We start from the raw sequence: 17020 nt of genomic DNA on the forward strand, positions 1-17020 counted from the left end.
CACCGGGGGGGGGGGGGGGGGGGACACAACGGATTTAAAAGTCATGCGGTGGTGCAGGATCCGAGACGTGTAAAAATGAAGTTACATAAAAGATGAACAGATAAAGCAGACAAAGTGCTGAGAGCCCCCCCACCCCCCCACAGTGATCGGCGAGGACAAGGCTCTCATTTAGAGCTTCGTACCCGGGCGAGGGGGTCAAGGGTGAATGTAGAGTGCATTTAGCCCGGAGGGTAGAATCAGACCGTCAGGTCGTTGACAAAAGGTGAGGTGCTAGGAGTGAACCCCCAAATCCCTCATCGACGTCAGCACCCACCTCCCCTGAGTGACAAATAATTTAAAAAGCGAAGGAAAAAAAAAAAAGAAAAGGAAAAAAAAACAATGTCTTAGCAAATTCAAGAAACAAAAGAAATAAAAGAAAGAAAAGAAAAATAAACACAGGACACACCGCCGCCCCCTCCTGCCCAGATGTGACGTTTTTGGGATCAGGACGGGCGAATCACACGCCTCATTAAAGTGCACAGCTTCTTCAGCCTCACCATTCCTTGTCAAGACTTGCCAACTTCAATTTAAAAACAACGACACGATAGAAAAGACTTTCTTTTTTTTGTTAGATCTATACATGCATAATCACTTGTTGCATATTGAAATTGTTTTTTGGACCACCACATTTTTTTCTTTTGTTGAAACCTCCGACCTCACAGTAACAGTGTGGTTTTCATAGTTTAGAAATCTAAAAAGGATCTGGTCCCATTTCAGGTGGCTAAAAATGATATCACAAGCGCCACACACACACACACACACACACACACACACACACACACACACACACACACACACACACACACACACACACACACACACACACACACACACACACACACACACACACACACACACACTATCGGTGTCATATTATGAACATCCCGGTTAAAATGCCCCAGGGCCTTGATCAGAACCATGGAGGCCTGTACGTTGCCTCCCCTCCCCGTTTCCTAAAACTGAACACTATCGTTGCATGGATAAAGTATCAGCGACGAGCTTGATGATAGTGTTAGAACGACAACTGCTGTCCCGGGCCAAATGGTCATCAAGACAGGTTGTCTAACATAGAACCGGCTGAGCTCCAGCTAGCGTGCTTCAGTCTCACTGAGCTTGTGCGTCAGAAGCCTCGGTCAAGAGTGGTGGGGAATTAAACCCACGAGCATCGATCATTAAAGATAATTAAATCATTCCCAATGCTGGGTTGGGGGGGATTAACACTGTACTCTAGGCTGATTAAAGACTAACAACAGGGAAGAGACGAGAGGTGGTACAGGCCTTCCGGAGAGAACGGAGCCCGCCTCTGTGCTGATCGGACCTCAGCAGTTGAAGGTATCATCACTCGAGTACCCAACGATTGGCGCCTGACTGCACACAAGGCAAATTTGTGTAGCTACCCACTGGGAGGATGTGGTCGGGAAATGCAAAGAGGACACAGGAAAAAGCCATTGAAAGGTCGTCGCCCGGCACCCCATGCAAAACACGCACACACCTGGTGCATCTTTGGTTGTGTGCAGCACTGGATCAAAGGGGTACGAGCGGTAGAAGAGGAGGGATAACCGACTCCCGACGAAGGAAGAATAGAGGAGACGAGGAGTCGCCGTTACAAAACATCTGCGATCAGTCAACACCATGGCACGTGTTCCCAGGAGTCGTTTGGCTTTGGTATGAAACCACACCGACGCTCGCTGCAACCAGGCAGGAGGTCTGTGTGTGTGTGTGTGTTTGTGCTTGTGTGTGTGTGCATGAGACGCATGTCGGCTTGGCTCCAGACCGGTGCGAGGGGTGTGGGGGTTCGTGTCCCCAAGCCCGGTGTGCTCTAGCTCGGGTGGAGGACAAGGTGTTGAGGTTTAGCCCTTCGGTGGAGGAGGGGTTGGGGTGTGGGGGTCACCCCAGTGTTTCCACAGCAGGGTGTCAGTGGGAGATTGCACAGGTTAGCCCGCTGTTCCTGCAGGCCGTACCAGCGACCAGAGGGGCAATGTCAGGGGTGGGGTGGGGGGGAACAGTCAGAATGCATCCGAGACCTTCCCTCCCATTGGTTACTGCACGGTAGTGGTCCTCCAATCACAGCTCAAGTAATTTTCCGGTTCAGCCAATGAGGGCTATGTGTCTTGATACCTTAAGAGAAACAGAGAGAGAGGGAGAGAACCAGTTTAGCATTGAAATAATAATGGCTGCCACAATGTTGCCAATAGCAGATTTACATTCCATGACAGAGAGACTGCGCCCAATACACGAGGCAAAGACGTGAAGCTTACAGAATAACCGCTTCATCACCATGAGTAGGAATTAGGGTTCATTTTGAAAAGGAGGAATGGTAGCCATCCGACCGTGTGTGTTGACGTGTGACCACAGAGGTTCCCCCGGACCTCGACAGCACAAAGATGCACCAGAGAGAGGAGAGGGAGTCTTACCCGCTGTTCAGAGAGAACTCTGGGAGCGCCCCCAGTAGAGTCAGCTGCTCCTCCAATGCTACAATGCGCAGGCCGATGTAGCCTGACGACAGCAGCAGTAGCATTACCCTGGTGACACACACACACACACACGATTCATAGTTATAATCAACAGCCAATTCTCAAAACCCTTCACTGCCAAGGGCGTTAGCTAAACACAACATTCCAGACGGGAAAGTGGACAGACTGCTTGCATGCGATAGGATCCAAGTTGAAAAGGACAACCTCATATCAAATCTCCAAATATGTTCATATCGCTGCCAGGTCGAAAGGGGTGGGGCCTGCAATCAGGTGAGGCTCGGGTGAGTGAATTAGAGCAGGCCTGCTGTCATGCAACACTACTCCACGCGTGGTTGGTTTGCTTTGGATCCCTCACTGAATTTGCCTAGTTAAAACGAGGCTCAGAAGAAGCCAGTGCCTAGTCTTCGCCCCCCAGGGACCTTGCAGATAGCGGAGTGTGGAGTGTACACAACAGAGTGGAAGAAGGGACAAGGAGAGGCAGAGAGAAACACAGGGAAGTGGCGGTGGTGAACTCACAGGATCAGGTAGATGACCAGGAGAGTGTTCAGGGTGCTTGCTTCTCTCTGGCTGAGCAGAGACCTGGCTCTCCGCGTCACACTGCACAACCACGACCCACCTGGAGAGAGAGAGGGGAACAGGTTAGACACATGTCCGGAGGAGACATGTTAGGTTCTGTGATCCAACCCCCGATGTCTGCAGCCTGACTCTTATGCGTCCTTGAGCGAGACACTGAACCCCTGATCTGCTTTTCCATAGGCGTCTCAAATTCACTGCGGGTCACATTGGAAAGAGGCATCTGCTAAACGGTAATGGCAGTGTACGTATGCAGTTTAAAAAAAATAACAGCTGCATTCAATTTCCCTGCATTGTGTTGCATGTTAAAGACAGTAAACATATTTGGTGACTTGGCTCTCATGACCCCCACAGCTCCTTGGCTAAGTGGACAACTTCCTTTCACACTGGTTCAGAGGTCCCCAGACTTTACAGCTGGGTGACCTCATTATTTAGGTTTGAGAATTTATGCGACCACAATGGTTACATTTTGGTGCATCTGCGCACACACACACACACACACACACACACACACACACACACACACACACACACACACACACACACACACACACACACACACACACACACACACACACACACACACACACACACACACACACACACACACACACACACACACAATATGCTTACGCACCAGACAGATCAGTGCTGTTTGTTCTTGGCTAAGGATCATTAGGCCGGCTGTTTAAATAAGAAATGCATCATATCAAATGTCCATAGCGTATCATTTAGCAACGATCAGCCCCAGGGATCAGAAACAGACTGTGCTAGTTTGTTTTTGTGTTAGCGTGCGAGGAGAGAGAGGGAGGGAGGGAGGGAGGGAGGGAGGGTTACCTTCTTCCATGGGCAGCTCGGACGAGGAGGAGGAGGAGGAGAAGGAGGAGGAGATCTCTCTGTGCGGCGTGTGGCGGTTCTTCGGGGAGGGAAGGCTCCCATTAGGCACTGGTTTTGGAAGACAACCAGGTTGAGCCATTGTTAGTCATTGATTCACCCGTTGAGGAAGCATGAAACGCCAGCCGTTAAGTCGCAATTAATGGCTGCTGCTCGTCGTTCCGCTAAGGTGCACACCCGGAAAACTAGCTTGAACTTTGATTATCATCCAGTCGAGATGAGATGATGAGGTGCTTATTAACAGAACGGCCACCCAGCCAATATGGCCATGAACGGGTTAGAAGATTTGAGCAGCGATACGAATATATCCCCTTCCGGTCACGGCATGATAACGTTCTCGTGGTTCAGGCCATCATCACGTTGGTCAGATTCGGCCGGAGACTCTGGTTGAAGCTCACCTTTCAGGAGTTCTGTCTGAGGGGGCTCCAGCAGGGGCCCGGGGAGGGCGGCGGAGTCGGGGTGGTCAAAGCTGTCGTCCAGACTCGACTGGCTTGAGTTCTGTCGAGAGGACGGGAGAAGGGCAGCACATGAGAACACCTTCAAGGGTTTGCCTCAGGTTAGTCCGATACAATGGCTTTATTAGGAGACATACGGAGGCGTCTGCTCTGCTCCCAGACAACATGAACCGCAGTAGCCATTGTCAAGCTGCCAGATGCACACATAATAACCGTTATGTGATTTGTACACCGAGGATCAAGTTCCTAGTGTTTCATCTTGTCATATGCCCTTAATTACAGCCCAGCATTTGCTTTAACGCTGTGGGCTACGGATGTATAAACGAATAAGGAAAACCTGTTCCATGTCGCTTAAGCATTTTGCATATAGGCGGGCAGGGCAGCCTTAATATGTAAAGATGACACGTGAAGGTGGTTTGGCACACAGGGTTTCATCATGTTGGTACTGAGGTAGTACCAACATCCTGCTCAGGGTAAGGCCTCCGAGAGGAGCCAGCATTGACGGGTGTTTGTGGTGGTGAGTCTGTGGGGACAGTGACGTGCTTACAATCGGTGGGTTTTATTGGCAAGTGTGTTCTGAAGCATTGCTTATACAGGTTGCTTATACAGGCTGGGAAGGGAAGTAGAAGTCTGTGGTGCGGTTGGGGTATTGGGGACAGCGGCTCCCATTAAAGTTTGTGTGGTGCGTTCACTATTCATGGTACTGTGGCGCCTGTGTGGATGGTTACTATGTAGGCTGGTAAGTGTTACAACCATGCAATTCTAATTTTGTGAAGGCATCACACATTTTTCCACATAGCATTGTTATAAGCCAATTGGTTACCAGTAAATGTCTAATTTATAAATTATCACAACCAGATTTAATAGTATAGTCAGAGGTCAAAGAGGCAGTGCACAAAAAATCATCATCATATTTATGAATTGTGAAGAGGATTCTTACCACTAGCTTGCTCTTCTCACTGTTCTCCGCAGAAGAGAAGATCAAACTGCTATTGGTGCTGCCCGCCTGTAAACAAACAAGACAAATTATACATGGGAATAAGTATAAAACATGGAGCCTGAAGAGCAATCACCATACCTCCAAACTAGCAAAGAGATACTCATTCATATAGCAGCACACAAATCTTGACAATACCACTACAAATATTTGGCAAGCAAATCATAATTGATTAATTAATTGAACCCTGTTTTGGAGCAAAGTTGATCATTTGGACTGCGATTTCGATCATTACTTTGGGGCATTTCTTGCAGCTCCAATGACCAATCCCAGGGACTCACCTCTAACAGAGGAGACACGGAGCAGAGCAGCTGGTAGCACGCGTCACGGTTCCTCAGAGACACAAACAGGTACTACGAGGCGAGCGAGAGACATCGACCGAGGGAGGGAGAGAGAGGGAGAGAGAGGGAAGACACATGAGCCTAAACAACAAACAAGTCATAAATTAAACCAGGTCAGAGACACAGATTAACAGTGGCTGAGAAACCACCTTCCCACGTAAATCAGATAACATCCGCCCTGTTGCACAAGCCTTTGTGTCAGGTTGGAAAGTGCCAGTACTGGGTCTTATCCGTGTTGTTTTGGGCTTTGAAAGGCATGCTGGGAACTGACCTTTTCTCCCTCATTGGTGCGGATGGAGAGCGCGTTAGGGACCAGCAGCGCCATGTTCTGCTTCTTCACCTTCTGGATGCAGGACACGGGAATGACCGCCTGTCGCACACAGAGGGGGGATGTTACCGGCTGTCTCCAGTCAAACAATAACATTCATGTATCCGGATGAAATATTAAATTGAAGCGACAAGAATCCATTTTGGTATGATTTAGCCAAACGTCAGGAAGAATTGAGCCAACATCAGGTTTCAACGCCACAAACCAGCATGGAGGGGCTGGGCTGAAGCTCACCTTGGTGTCTTTGAGCAGGACCGAGGAGTAGAAGCAGGCGTGGGTCTCCGTTACGTACAGTCGCCCATGGTAGGGAACTTCTTTCTGCCACGCGCAGATGTACGCTGGAGGAGTAGAACGCACAGATTAGGATGTGAACACTACGCTTACGTTTGACAAATGAACAAATTACAAATTAACTGTGGCGGGGACAAATTTTTTTTTAACATGATTCAAAAACAATTCCGTCTTTTCTCTGTTGAACCTACCATGGATCAAGTCTTCCCCCTCGGGAATGTCAGGGAACAGCTTGTGGAATGTCTTGTTGTGCTTGACGAAGCTCTGAACACGGGAGACAGTGCATGTTATAGCGTGTGCTATGGCAACGCCACGGTTCAACGGAGGCTTTAGGAGTCATGCATCACCACACAAATGACTTCGTACCCGTTGGCTTTTTACCATTTTTAATGAGAATTGAAATGATGCCGGGCAAGTCCCGACATATGAAGACAGGCCAACAGGTGAGGAACATAGACTTACACTTTGAGGACCTGTGCCGTTGGTTCTCTCAAAGGCTCTGCAATCCAGATCAAACGTCTGCGACCTGCAACAGAACCAACATGGTGAGCCTGAATACCAGTGGATTTCCGCTGTAGAGGATCCGCTTTAACAGTAACTTTATACTGGAAAACTGAACCAGGAATGACTACAAGGAAACATTTTTTACAAGACTATAAAATTCAATATATGAACACATAATGGAAACTTCTAGTCGTCGTTGCATCACTCAATGCAAATAAGGAATCAAAAAATGCCCTTTTCAGCCCTGAACAAAACTCAAACATGCATCGACTTGCTCAACTGTGAACGAGTGAGTCACGGAGGTTCAACGCCTACACCATCGCATAGAAAGGTGGTTGTGAAGGGGGTGAAGTGGGTGAAGGGGGTGCATGGTGTACCTGACGGGCTGCTGTCGGGTGAGGGTCCTATGCTCCTTTTGGAGGTCCAGAGGGGCATCGTCCAGGCTAAGGGCCTTCATGGACTCCGCCTTCCTCCTGAAGCTGCCATGGCTGATGCTGCTCTTGCTCCTCTTCACCTTGGTCGACAGCCCGCCGCCGCCGCCACCAACGCCGCACTCCGGGTAGTTGCTGGAGAAGACAGGGGGAGGAGCGGGGAGCACTGTCAACATGACTGACAGACCTTTAAGACGACTCCTGCACATCACACCGGTGGAAACACACAGGGATCTCGCGTAGCAACAAGGGGCCTGATTTGCATTTTTCTGAAAGCGACACCACCAGTGCAGATGCACGTAGTCAGTAGGAGAACAAATCGAGGTTGACGGGGCGGAATTTAAAGACCGCAAGTAGCCGCTGCATTGCTCAGGAGGAGGACTCTTACTTTCTGTTTGTACTTCAAATTCCTTGGCAAAGAAAGCTAAATCAACTGCAAAACTACATTCATTGCATTTAAACGGTATGTGCTGACGTGGAAACAGATAGGAAGCTAAAAATGGCTAGCAATCCTATTATGATGTTTGAGGAAGCTAGCTGACAGATGAACAGTAGGGATTTATATGGTCCACAATCAGGTGAACTAAATATTTGGCTATGCGTTTGAATCACAGTGGACTGTCTACAGTATTGACTCCCAGTGTACACAAAAGGATGGCATCACAGGTATTAAGGCTTATTGAGGAACTCACGAGTATTGGCTTGTGGAAAATATAACCACCTCACAATAGCCTTCTGCGAGTGACTTGAAATGGAAAATTACAAAGATGATATCTAAAGATACGGCCTTGGCCTAATGTTCATAATGTCCCTTATAAGACCACCCTTTTACCATAAATGAAGTAATCCATATGTATATTGACTCAATACCAACATCACGGTCAGGCTGCTAGTTTATAATTTTGTGCAGGTTATTACAATAAAAAGTTCCAACATCACACCACATTGTGGCAGCTGCCTTTGAAAAACACTCCAAACTGTAGTTAAGTCACAGAAATACTTGCAATGATATTGAACTAAGTACCAATTAAACAACCAATTACAAGGAATAAACTCCAAATGTTAAAATTAGTAACACAAGAGTTTGAAAATAAAAGGTAGCAAATACTTGGACATTTGCCAGAAAATGAGCCGTGCATTTTTTTTGCAAAAGGCAGCAGTTTGACCACAGGAATTCACCAACCCCAAAGCATTACAGGCTAAAAGCTTCCAAACAATCCCTGGTTCCTTACCTTTGGGGCAGAAATCTCTTAGAGGAGCGAAAACTCATATACCTACTAACTGAATCCATTTCCCCTTCCTTAATACTAAAATATGAATCGTGCAACAAAGACGTTTGCCGAGGCTTTGATCCCTTGTATCACACCATGATAGTCCAATCACAGGAACCAAAAAGGTAATCCAATATGAAAAGAAGATAAAAGTCCAGGCTTGATTACAGCGTTGTTCAGGCCAGGGCTCCAACTAGCCTCATTCTGGCAGAGATAAGCAGCTGGACGAGTTTGAGCTAGATCTGGGAGGAAGTGGCTTTGTGTTCACGGTGGTGTGACACTCCGTCGTAGCTGACGTCATGACCAAGACACTCCCCCAAACAGACTTGCAGGGAGATTCACACACACACACACACACACACACACACACACACACACACACACACACACACACACACACACACACACACACACACACACACACACACACACACACACACACACACACACACACACACACACACACACCACAGTTTTCTGAGAGACTTTAGGCATCAAAGCTTTTGGTTAAATACATTTAACACTTTTTGCCTACAGACATTTTTGTGTCAGAGAAGAGTCAAAATTAGGGTAAAGGTGTAGTGGAAATATACATTACTCAATCATCATTACGGTCATGTGAGTCAACATGTTACCAAACAGTAGTACAGAGATCCACACGACTGTCTTTGTGAAAGATTTGTTGAAAAGCCGTCTTTTTAAAGGGAATAACTCAATTGTCCTTAAGTACTTTGTTCTCACTTTGCATCTTTTACATTCCTGTTCAAATAGTAGGCGTCTTTTACAGGTCAAAGATAAACCTCAAAAGTGAAAAGGTTGCAGAAGGAATTTACTGCCACGCAGGAGAAAGGGAAGGAAAACCATTACGTAGTGTTGAGTGAGCCTGGAACCACAAACATTTCAAAGTAATGTGAAAAGTTCTCCCAACGCTAAGGGCTTTTTATTCAGCCAATTTCATCCTTTCCCTGGTCACTTTAGCTGCAGACATCGCCATGTTAATTTTGCTTACCGTTGCAATGGCTTTGGTACAATTTGAGGTTTTGATTGTCATAGTCAGTGCACTTATTTAATGTTATGCAGGTGATCCAATCGATCCCATCAATAGTGACCAGTCTCGTCATTGTACACCGCTTATCTTGCCTTACAATATCCCGTTTATAAAGTCTCCGTGGACCATTGAAGTACTCAAACAACCGTTAAACCCAGAACCAAAATGCCCACAAAAAAGGACTTAAAATTGCAGTACCTGTCTAGACTTCCAGGGTTGGAGAGGCACATCCTGCCCTGCCGATTGAGAGTCCTTACCCCTGGCTTCATAGCCACCAACCAGTCCGTGCTCCCCGAAGCGAGAAGTGAACCGTTGATCATTCAAGTGGAGCAAAGGTCGATTTGATTGCAACGTTGGAAGTACAGAAAACACAGCCCATGCATGCAGCGTCATGGGCATGAGTTTTATGATGGTTCCAACAAGAGACAAATCGTTTGGCTGTACTATGTAAGAAGCACTTACTTGTTGAACAACAGTTACTTGTTACAACAGAGTAAAATGTATTAATGCCCCATTTCTTATTACAATGGCAGCTGGGACCCCTATAGAAATCCCCTATAGAATTGGTAGGCAGTATAAGAGGTGGGAGGAGAACTGTTTCCCACCCTGGCTGTGATTAGATGCATGCCGGGCCACACAGCTATAAACATGGCCAAATGGGGAAAACCAGTTGATGCTTGTTAGAACAGCATACATAAAAAGATCCTAAAAGCCAACAAACACAATCCTCCGATCTGCGCAAGCCTGCCTCGTTTGTTAACTCTCCATGTTAACCTACAGATAAGGCTTATGCAATGTTTGCTAAGGCCAAATACTTGGGCCTCCCTTATCTTACAGGCAGTGTTTTTCCTTCCTTTTCCCTGAAATAACTGACACCTGAAAACCTTTGCTCTATACTTTGCTGGAAGTTATTAAGAGCTGATAACCTCAAGATAGACCATCAAAGCAATCAATGTATAGATACATTCGACGCACGCCAGGTTGTTTGTGAGAGGAACCAGCCGGAAGTGGTTTCAAAGTCTGAATTCCATTTCACTTGACTAGTATATAATAAGGGGAGGTTGAAAAACTAAAAATAGAGCAGTGAGACAGATGGGATGGTTTACAGATAAAACTGGGCTTACGGTACCCTTAACCATCGCCCCTGCTGGGAAGTGTCTGTTGAAACTCTGCTGGGAAGTGTCTGTGGTGAAACTCTAGAGTAGAGCTGCCCAGGGCATAGAGGTAAGGTCTCGGGCAAAAGTGTCCTTCACCTCCATTCCCCACCCCTCCGCCCCCATTCCCCTCCTCTTGAGACCTCCATGAACCGTCGTTCAGTCATGAATCTGAGGCCTCTCTCCCTGCATCAAAAGACTCTAATCAAAGTGGCCTGACTACTTCAAAGGGTGAAAGACACAAATGCCGAGGGCAAAGACATCACAAAGCCCCACATGGTGTCCGTGATGCATGTAGCTGGGTGATAATGGTGGAAACATTGTGCAAGAGTACCCTCTAGTGGTGTCGACCATCCAGCCAAATGAGGAGGATTAACACATATCCGATGTCGGTGCTTTGAGGTCATGCCATGGAAAGAATGGAAGCATCAAGATGCAGGACATTTAAGACCAATCTAAAAATGGTCAACTGTAAAGCACAGCATCTAATCCAAACACATCCTTGTTAAATTCATCCAGGCCCGCATCCTGGTGCCCCCACTTCCAAGACAACGGGACACATTTTTGGGAATAAAATAGAGGCCAATTCTCCCAATAAGAAACACATTGTCCTGGGTGTGTGCATGTCTGCACTGTGCTGCAGCAGAGAGGACAGGGCAGCCGGCCAGTCAGCACAGCCAACAGCAACATGCAACTTGTGGCGACTTGCCACCGGGAACAGAGTGCCAGTGTGTGTGTCACAGAGAGAAGTCATGCGATCCATGCATGCAGAGCCTCCCTCTCCACCTCCTGGCAGCTGACCGGGGCCAGACACAGAGAAGGCCTTTCTTTTCGTCACAGTTTCCAGCTAGTCCTGCAGGAGGCAGGTTGTGAGCAGGAAGGAACTACTTGATAGCAATATGGAGAGAAGCCACCCAAATAAAAAGCCAGGCCACTCGGTTAACAACTACTGTACACATGGTGCCATCCATGAGAATCTTGTAAAAATATGAAGTGTAAAGAAAAGTGACGCACACAAATAACCATGCAGAAGCTATAATATAAGTAGAAGATTACAACAGCGGGAGGTTTGGCCTTCACCTGGAGTAATCTGTTAGACTTTGCCTTGACCACAAGTCAACCATTATCAGGCTCATCTAATAAGCATTTCAGTTCAAATGTCAACATATGGCAGAAGAGTCAGAGTTGTGCTATACATAAATAAATCCAACATCGTTTACATTCATTTTGTAAAGGAGCACAAAATAAAAAAAATACGTAGGCAGAATATACATTTTGTATAGTCTAGTTCACTGCAAAATGTCCAGGACTATAGATACTGCCTCTATATGAGCCAGCGTCAATGTGCTGGCTTAAAGACCAAGTGAATAACTGAGGGCGCACTCACACTAGGCAAAGTTGCCCTGTACTATTACTAGTACCTTGTACTCAAGTACAATTGCCCACCTCCCCACTGTGCCGCTGGCCTGTGCTCACACTAGGCAATCTCAACTGGGCCCGAGTACGGTTGCCTCTTGTCCATATAGGTTGAGTATCCGTGCGTGTGCGCGTGTCGGCTCATTAGCATCTGTACCGTGGCCTGGGCACACATCACCGAAGTGTACTGAGGCCACAGAATTTAACTGTACTTGAGTACAGATGGCGTGCTCACACTAGCCAAACGATCTAGAATTTAGGGGGCAAACGTACTCGGGCACAGTACAGATGGCCTAGAGTGAGTGCGCCCTGAGAGTACAGTTACCATTCGATCCAGCAAGGTAGGAGCCCCACATCTATATAAGGATAGTCCTCAGGTTCTGAGGGTGGGCTTGCATGGAGAGAACAGGAACCAGACCCACGAATGAAGCGCGGAGCCATGTGAAATGAGTTGGGTTGAATTTAACGGGCCCGTGCAAGAGGTCAAAGGTCAAAGTGCTAACCTGAAAATAGACTTTCTGTGATCGCCCTCGACCGTTAGCACTAGGCGCAGAGAAACTCATTTCACACACCACCAACGGGTTGGCTGAGAAACCGCCAGAGCGTGATACCACCATGGAAGCTAGTTTTTGACCTCCATGTTGGACTCGCTCGCATGGATCTGTAATTTAACTTGCAGTTTAGTCTCCGAGCAGGAACACCAAGCCACAGCTGAAAAGGAGCGACTTCCAGTCGCCAACTGTCACGCCACACAAGCAGCCCCACCCAGCCATTTACAGACTGGCTAGCCTAAGATCCACATGGACCAAGTCACAGCTCAAAGGAGGGCTTCCTCCAAGACGTGGAGTGCTTTATTTAGGCATGGATTCTGCCATCTGTGATATTATATTGAACTTGTGATAATGCTTTCATATTTTGTCGTCTTTCTAAAATAAGGTGAAGGGGGGAATTTCACACAACAAAAGGATCTGAATAATCAGCTGTGAAATGACAATCTCATTCAAAACGAACCAACGTGCAGTCCGACCAACAATGCTCAATAAGTCGCACAATGTGTGCGTGCAACCTCAGATAAAGCAATTATTATAAAATTAATAATAAGTGGCATTTAATCAATACATTTTATTACCCTTATATATATTAGGTGGAAGTTAAATTGCTGATTGTGTGTCCTGTGTCAACCTCCTCGCCTGCATAGGCGTCATCTACACCAGAGTGCATGGTTATGCATCTGGCCCTTAACTTTATTGATTGATTTTGGGATAGCATATTTATACAATTATATAACCTGTATACAAATTAACAATTAAATAAAATATTAACATCACATTATGTTTATTAAGATGACGCTTTTGTCTACAAGCAGTTTGCTTAATACATCAAATAAGCTAAATGATTTAAATGTTACAATAAAGAAAGAAGTAGAATTATTTTGGCCCTCGTTATTTCTCTTTATATAGACTGTCTCTCTTTATTCTTACTGTATTGCATTTGTTTACATGATAGAAGGTTCATTTTACTGTCCTCTTTTTCTAATGCTTCAAAAGGTTGTTGCTGGTTCTCGATTTAGGAGCACAGGTTCGTCTTCGTTGAAGTAGACAATCATTTCAACCTAAACTGTTAAGTAGAAAATGATAAGCCAGCTGCACATTAATGGTAATGCACCACAGCAACCCTGTGTGGAGTCAGTGCCAGAGATGTGTGTCAAACCGCTTATTTGAGTAAGCCAATGAAGGAAGTCATTGCTACCACACATTTCCCATACCCTGACGCACCATTGTTTTTTTTCTTACAACATGAATGCTTACGGGCATCATGTGCTGCTTATGTGGAAGAAGGAAGTGACCAAAACACATCACCACCCCACGTCATTGGTCATGTTGCAGTAACCGTGAACCCCAGAGCCATTTGGTCATCATGCTACAAGACCCTGCCACGCCCATACATTTCTTTAGTTTGCATGCGTGTGTCAATTTGAACCCTTTTGGACCATTTGCCCATCATTAGCCCAACCCACCGACAGTTATTACTTTATTTCAGCCCATCAAACCCACAGATGACTCTTGTTAGAGGGAGAATCAGGGGTAAAGGGAGGGTTGGCAAATGTACAATGAAAAGCTTTCTTACGAGAGCAAAGCAGCCAAAATGCACCAAGGGCACAGACCACCTGTGGTTGGCTCATCAGAGCTAAATATAGACTACATACACCCGAAATACATTGAGTATGTCGTATCAGTTGATTAGCAATGACCAAAAACAGAAACACTGCGTGGTAGCATGGGACACGTCTCGTGTGTGAGTGTGCCCAGGAGTAAATCTCCAGTCTACTGCCAGGCTGATCCACCCTGGATCTTAGTTGAGCTGGCTGATCCACCACCGTGACGCCATTATTACCACATTGATGTCAATATGACCCACATACAGCCCCAAAATGCTGGCAACGCAGCTCCAGCACCATCCAACCAAGGCTGTGTGATCATATCATGTAAATATAGAGTACAGGGAAATAGCTCTTGAGTTTGAACAGTTTATGGGTCGAGTTTATAGGGCTGTTCATATTTACGGTAATTCAATGTGTAACTATATAATTGGACATTTTGGTGTTCCGGGTATCAGTTCCGTCTTCCTCTTTAATGCATTCATAAAAATGAGTGCACTTGATGGGATAGGCACCTGAATGTGGATGTCACCACTACAATATCTTCCTCTGACTCTTTTCCTCCAAACCTCTTCTGATGAAGAGGTTTGACGGACACACGACCCATATTAAAGGTATATTGATAGTCGTGAAGAGGTGGATGTTTGAAGGGATAACGTTATGTCACATGTACCATCCACACCAGAGGCAAGTCACTCAATGAGTGTGTGGCTGCTGACGTCACAAAATGGCTGAAGGTTATTTACAAGCCTAAAAAACGAACAAAAACCTGACATGGGCCCATTATCTGTAGCACATATAACAACATCAACCTATTAACGATCTGGGACTGCTATTAAAACCAAAACCATACAGATATCACACTGAGAAGGTGCTGGCAGCGGACCTCACGTCTTCCATCCATTCAAACCCGTTAACTCTGAACAAGTCTATTTCATGGTCTATATATGAGGACTACAACGAAACGAAAACATTATGTTGGACCACTCGTTGCAGTCTTGTTAAACAAAACCTCGAAACGAATAAAATATGCTTCCGAAAAAGACATCAATAAGCCTTCAATAAGCCATTTAAGGCAACACAATGCTAACGGTACTAGCATCCACCCCTTCTGGGGACCAGCGCGGAGGTCCCCGATGATCGCTGGACGGGTGTGTGTTTAAATACCTTTCTTTCATGAAGTGCTTGATCCTGACGATAGCCTTCTCGTCTATCTTCCTGAGGAAGGTTTTCAATCGTTCTCTTTTGTTTTCAAGCATTCTTCCCTGGCCCCGGCGGTTATCTCGTCTTGTCCACGCCGACTCTTCCAGCGGATTTGTTTGGCTTGGCTTGGGGCTTTTTTTCTCTCTCTCGCCCCGTCTATGGCTCATAAGGATAATACGCCTAAATCAGCCGAACGCCGCCGACCAATGGGATCGAGCGGATTTCCAGAAAAAAAAAGTCATGTCAGTCTGTTCAGCCAATGAGAAACGGGCCGCCGTCCGCCCATTACCTTATATGGGGGCCTTGTTATATGCATAGGTGGGGTCATGTTTATGTACAAGGGAGGCCTGTGAATGAATTTCAGGCGACATAAATTCGTGCTAAAACAAGAAAAACATGTACATCAACATGTATAATCCGAGCGTTATAATCCAAGCCTCAAAATAATAGCTTGCACGAGAAAAACGCTGCACATTACACATAGTAATGTACATTACTAATTCAAGCTCAACAAGATAGCCACAATGATTGATGTTCTGGTCGTGCAAGTACTGCAGGAGTATAAGAATAATAATTATAAAAATAATATTTTTTAATGTTTTTTTTCCCCCAAACATCCAGTAGTCTAACATGTATAATTTTCATAGTTAAAACGCTGGGCATTGGTAAATATATGGTTCTACAAATAAGAATGAAGTGATCGAACAGTCCGCATTGTGCGGTTGTGTTTTAGTTTAGTTCATAGTTAAACATTTTTTAAATGAACAATATTTTAAATGTTTTTTGAAGAATTCCTATTAGATTTAATAAATGATTGATCTTGAAAGCCTGCTAGTGAAGTTATGCTGAGCCAAGGGTAAAACCAATGCCTAGTACAAACTGAGAGAACACAGGCTAAAAGAGAAAAGATGTACTGGTCTTTACTGGTCTGAATGATAATGTAAACCAAACCTCAACATGAAAACAGGCTATGGTTGCTGACTTATCAGGACATTCAGATAGGCATAGTGAGTGAAAACAATTCTCTTATCTCCTCCAGAGTGAGACCATGTCTTTTAAAAGTTCTCCACTAAACATTACTCTGGTATCAATTACATACTTCCTTTATATATAATTAACACAAGTATGAAAAGCACAAATTACTATACGTCATCATCATAGCGACATATACATTATTTCCTTAATGCGTACACCGATAGTTGGATGCTGAGTTTATTTGCTTTTAGCAAATATGAACTGTATGAGGTCATTTTTTTTTTTTTCATAAAAGACAAGAACAAAACAGGTGTAAGTATAATATTTGCTTTGAGAAGTGGCTGGAGGCAAAACGCAAAATGCTCAACATGTCCCCCTCATTTCCCTTCAGTTTTAGATTCTTAAGAACATTTCAGTATGAAGCACAATATCCACTGGAACAAGGGTGATTTCTTGCATGGGGAGGGT

General features: G+C 45.6%; 1 protein-coding gene across 4 annotated transcripts; it reads right to left on the reverse strand.

The window, feature by feature from the left end:
- Nucleotides 1-1771: 1771 nt before the first annotated feature.
- On the reverse strand, nt 1772-15716 carry LOC311353425 (GRAM domain-containing protein 2B; the record flags this gene model as incomplete). Of its 4 annotated transcripts, none has more annotated exons than XM_084473333.1 (13): nt 15542-15716; nt 7274-7462; nt 6855-6918; nt 6584-6656; nt 6336-6439; nt 6045-6143; nt 5714-5785; nt 5376-5441; nt 4379-4478; nt 3924-4031; nt 3030-3129; nt 2454-2561; nt 1772-2157 (listed from the first exon to the last, which is right to left on the reverse strand). In XM_084473333.1, exons 1-13 carry the CDS (start codon nt 15631-15633, stop codon nt 2142-2144), a joined length of 1191 nt encoding a protein of 396 aa, XP_084329459.1. In that variant the 5' UTR covers nt 15634-15716. The 4 variants fall into 4 exon arrangements, with proteins under 4 accessions (XP_084329459.1, XP_084329458.1, XP_084329460.1 ...); XM_084473332.1 differs by lacking the exon at nt 15542-15716 and adding an exon at nt 9845-10069 and having other exon boundaries at nt 2005-2157; XM_084473334.1 differs by lacking the exon at nt 15542-15716 and adding an exon at nt 8560-8767 and having other exon boundaries at nt 2005-2157.
- Nucleotides 15717-17020: the final 1304 nt, after the last annotated feature.

Source organism: Micromesistius poutassou (genome assembly GCF_964030765.1).
Source record: "Micromesistius poutassou genome assembly, chromosome: 9".
NCBI lineage: Eukaryota > Metazoa > Chordata > Actinopteri > Gadiformes > Gadidae > Micromesistius > Micromesistius poutassou.